This window comes from Limanda limanda, chromosome 18 (genome assembly GCF_963576545.1).
Source record: "Limanda limanda chromosome 18, fLimLim1.1, whole genome shotgun sequence".
Classification (NCBI taxonomy): Eukaryota; Metazoa; Chordata; class Actinopteri; order Pleuronectiformes; family Pleuronectidae; genus Limanda; species Limanda limanda.
The window spans coordinates 17,256,844-17,260,929 of NC_083653.1; the positions used below are offsets into that span (position 1 = coordinate 17,256,844).

Sequence of the window (4,086 nt, forward strand, 5' to 3'; positions counted from 1 at the left end):
TTGTGCAGCGGGTGGACAGAGTCTCTGACCTCGGATCGGTCTGCACACACGACAACACAGGCTCCTTTGTTGCCGACGACAACCGTCATTCACATCACTCACGCTGCAGCATCGAGTCACAGACACTGACTTCGGGGAATAATACAGATTTTTCCATTTGCACTTGTTTGACTTGATCATGAAATGAAAAACCTGCCACACAGAGACATGTGTAAAAGTCAGACAATGGTTTTTATTAACAGCTCATTACAGTGTTACTTACTAAAGCAATAGAAAAAAATGCATAAATTAAGTGCAATCAGTTTGGTAAAATAAATACATAAATATCAAAAATCGTACTAAAAACTGTTAAAAATGTAGCTTTGCATGTCTGGATACAGACTTAGTGTAACAATGCTCCCTGCCATTATCAAAGATCTTCACACCTCATCTACTATTACATGTTTTGAATGTGTAGCAGATGAGGCAGACAGTTAGAGCAACAAAGAACAGGACATTTAAACCCGTTTTCATTGTTTTTTTTAACAAAACGTCAGTAGTAACCAAGGCTAAATCTGCTCAGTGCTTCCACAGACATTGAGTGCAATAAGAGCTTAATGAACATTAATACAGACTACAATCAAACAGGTGAGGGCGTGTTAAAGTAGCCAGCTCTTTAGTGCAGCCAGGTGGATCAGGACCACACTGTTTTGAACAGATCGGGACAAAACCGCACGGATATTTGAACAATTTCATCCAAATCTGATTCTGCGCGCTAAATCGAAGGCTATTTTACATATTGAATCACTTAAAATGATCTTCAAATATATGTTAGTCTAGATCTGGCACTGACTTGGCTGTATTGGTGATTTAGGCACAGTGTCCGGTCCATCTGAGGCACAGGGGAGCAACGTATAACCTTCACTCCACAGCGGGCGTTCAGATCCGGGACGCTGCTGCAGCTAATAAAGTGTTGAATAATGTTGCGAGGGGCCTGAAATGGAAAACGGTTTTCTCGAGCAGATAAACTGGAACATTTTATTTAATTTCCTGGCTCGTACTGTTTGTTTTTAATATCACACCTCTTGATAATTATCCAGCGGTTACTTTATCAGTTGCTACGCTGTTGCATAGGGACACTTCCACCGCCTCTACAGTCCTTGCCAATCAACCACCACACAGCAGCACTGCCCATCTAAAGCTGCGTCGACACACAAACCAAACGGTGCTCGGTGAAACAAGACAGTGGTCCTTCTTTAACAAAAAGACAGACATTAAAGCTCAAACGTCCTTTCCCCCTGGGGATGGTTAGGTCGCCGTGACGAGTGCTGGGACTCTGATGGTGATTGGCGGTACCTGGTTTTCATCCTCGATCCGATAGGTCACGTCAAGGCGAGCGGCGGACGCCCCGGCTCGCTCTGACACGGCGATGGGCTCGTCCTCGTCCTCCTGAGATTGTAGATGGTCGAAGGTTCGATCTGCTTCTTCTGACAATCGGTTTTCCTCTTTGTCTTCCTCCCTCTGACGCAAGGGGCACACGATTAAATCAGCTGATTGACAAATACAAAAACCCATTAACGCGCTCTCAGAACTGTCACACACCTCTTTCTTCATCCTGTAGTATTCGTCGATGGCGTACTGGTATTTGGCTGAGGTGATCCCAAAGAGGGAGGCCATCCTCTCGCCAAGGTAGTCACATGCTGGAAAATCATAACAGGGAGAAATTGGAAATAATACAAACCACCACACTAACAGATATGATGTAGTGCCCATTTTGGAAAAACTTATTCCACTTTGGTACAGTTCATGTAACATACCCCTCTTCTAATTCTCTATTAGCTGCACAAATGCTGCTGCTTAAAGTCAGCAGCGTTGATAATTCAAATAGGTCTACAGCTTCACTGACATGAGGTGAACTCAAAATTGAGATTTGCTGTTAACACAGAAATCTGAGCATGTATTTTTATAAATCTAGTTAACTGGATTCATAAAGTTTGTAGTCTGAAGTTCTTCATGACCCAAAACTCCTCATGCAGCAGCAGCAGAACTGCGAGTGCAGCACTTAATGTGACGTGAGACCGAGCAGTGATGACCTGCAGCACATTACACAAGCAGCAGCAGCAGAAAGTGCTATGAAGGTGATAACGAATATATAAAATGACATGAGTGTAGTATGATTAATCAGAAGAACAAGGAATAATATCAAAAGTAAGGCTACATCTACAAGCTCGCCAACCCACACAAGTTGAGACTATTTGACTGGGTGAGATAATCATCACTTTGACCTTTTGACTGACCTTCTCTCAGTAGAAAAAACAAACTAATGAATAAGAAATGGAGGAATAGGCTGCCAATGACAACGAAGCATCAAAGTGTGTGGATCACAAAACGACCAACAAATACAAGGCTGTTAAAAACACATCTGATAACTCATCTGCTGGTTTTCAGCACAAGGGAGACGAGACACAATTGAAGTATTAACCTCATCTGGATGTGTTTTCAACAGACTGTTGTATGTCGGCGTGCACACAGGAAAATATAAACACAACAGTAAAGAGTAAGAAAGTTTCTCTGACTGAGGGATGGTCAGCGCTGGTCACACACTTGAGCTCACTGGTCACTGTATCTCAGACTTGTGCTTTATGATGTATGGGCTGTACTCAAGTTGAGTATTAGTTAAAATGTCTTTAAACTTGATTAAGGCTCCTTTTTCTGACACAATTCAATTGGTAAACAAACTGACCCCCTGATTGCTTTTTAGTACTTGTTTACTGTAAACACAGTCGTTTGTCAGGTTCATGTAGGGATGATGACCTCATACACATCCATGTGGGTGACCAAGCAGCATGAGGTGATGTGAATAAATAAAGGCAGCAGCATGACATCAGAAAGCCTGAGTTCAGCCCAAAGACGGCTGACTAACACACTCATCCTGCATCATTACACTGGCCTCCATGTTGTAAAGAAGGAACCTGGATCAACAAACCTGAGACAGTGGACGTAGCCGCTCTCCACATGTGGAACCAGAAGTACGGACCCCAGGTCATCTTGGCCTGCGACACAACAAAACAAAGTCACCGTGACTCTTTTATTTTGACGAGGGACTTGTGCCACTGCTGCTTCACATTTGAATTATTTGCTCACAAAACAAATCCCTTGTCCCTCTCACACACAAACACACAGACACACACACACACAGACACAGTCCTTCCCTCCCCTCATCCCCTTTGTCCTCATGTATCTCCTTGTGCCCCCCCACACACACATTCCCCAGCCCTCCTCTGGTCCTCACCCTCACCGCATCGACCGGGGAGGACAGCAGGTCCTTCCTCTCCGGCTCCTGGTCCTCGGCGTCCTCCTCGTCCGTGCTGTACTCCTCCATGGTCTCCCCGCTGGAGAAGTGGATGATCCTGCGAGGGACCTTCTCCCTCTGCTGCTGCTCCTCCTCTCTCTTCTCCTGCTCCCCCAGCTCCACACACTCAAAGTCCTTCGGGCTCTGTGTGATGGAGTTAAGGATGGAGGCAAATAGGAAGACAGTGTTATTATTGTTATTATTATGAGACTCTTTTTGTGCAAGGGGGGTCAGTGAGTGGATGCAGCCTCCAGGTAGGATTCAAACACTGGTGCAGGGTGTGGGTTACAAATGAATAAATAACATTTATCGTGTCATATCATCCTCATCACCAGGCAGAGCTGTGCCTCAGTGTCACCAGGCTGCAGGCTGTGACATCATTCACCGCACTGTGCGAACCACACAGCGACGGGAGGCAACGGGAGGAGAAGATTTGCACTGACCTGCTCCACAGCCATGTTCTGTCCTATCGACACGTTCACGGTAGTGAGATACAGAGAAATATCGGCCATTGTCACCGTCCTGCTGCGCGTCTGTGGAGGCTGCGCCCTCAGCAACGTCACCGCCGCGACCGGAAGTGTCGTGAATCGCTCCGTACGCACGTAACGTCCACGGAGACGCAGCGGAGGAGCAGTATTAAAACATATGTCCGACGAATCTAAAGCTGTCCATTTCTTTAAATCATCGTACCCATCTTAATGTGATATTTGACCGTAAAAATGTTACAACATTATATAAAGATAACAATTACAACA

The 4,086-nt window shown here is 45.2% G+C and overlaps 1 protein-coding gene across 2 annotated transcripts; it reads right to left on the bottom strand.

Moving 5' to 3' along the window:
* Window positions 1-287: 287 nt before the first annotated feature.
* Window positions 288-3,861, bottom strand: LOC133024646 (protein FAM177A1-like). Of its 2 annotated transcripts, none has more exons than XM_061091807.1 (5): window positions 3,775-3,861; window positions 3,278-3,475; window positions 2,966-3,032; window positions 1,582-1,679; window positions 288-1,500 (listed from the first exon to the last, which is right to left on the bottom strand). In XM_061091807.1, the coding sequence occupies exons 1-5, from the start codon at window positions 3,841-3,843 to the stop codon at window positions 1,288-1,290; spliced, it is 645 nt and encodes a 214-aa protein (XP_060947790.1). In that variant the 5' UTR covers window positions 3,844-3,861; the 3' UTR covers window positions 288-1,287. The 2 variants fall into 2 exon arrangements, with proteins under 2 accessions (XP_060947790.1, XP_060947789.1); XM_061091806.1 differs by having other exon boundaries at window positions 3,272-3,475.
* Between the last annotated feature and the right edge of the window lie 225 nt (window positions 3,862-4,086).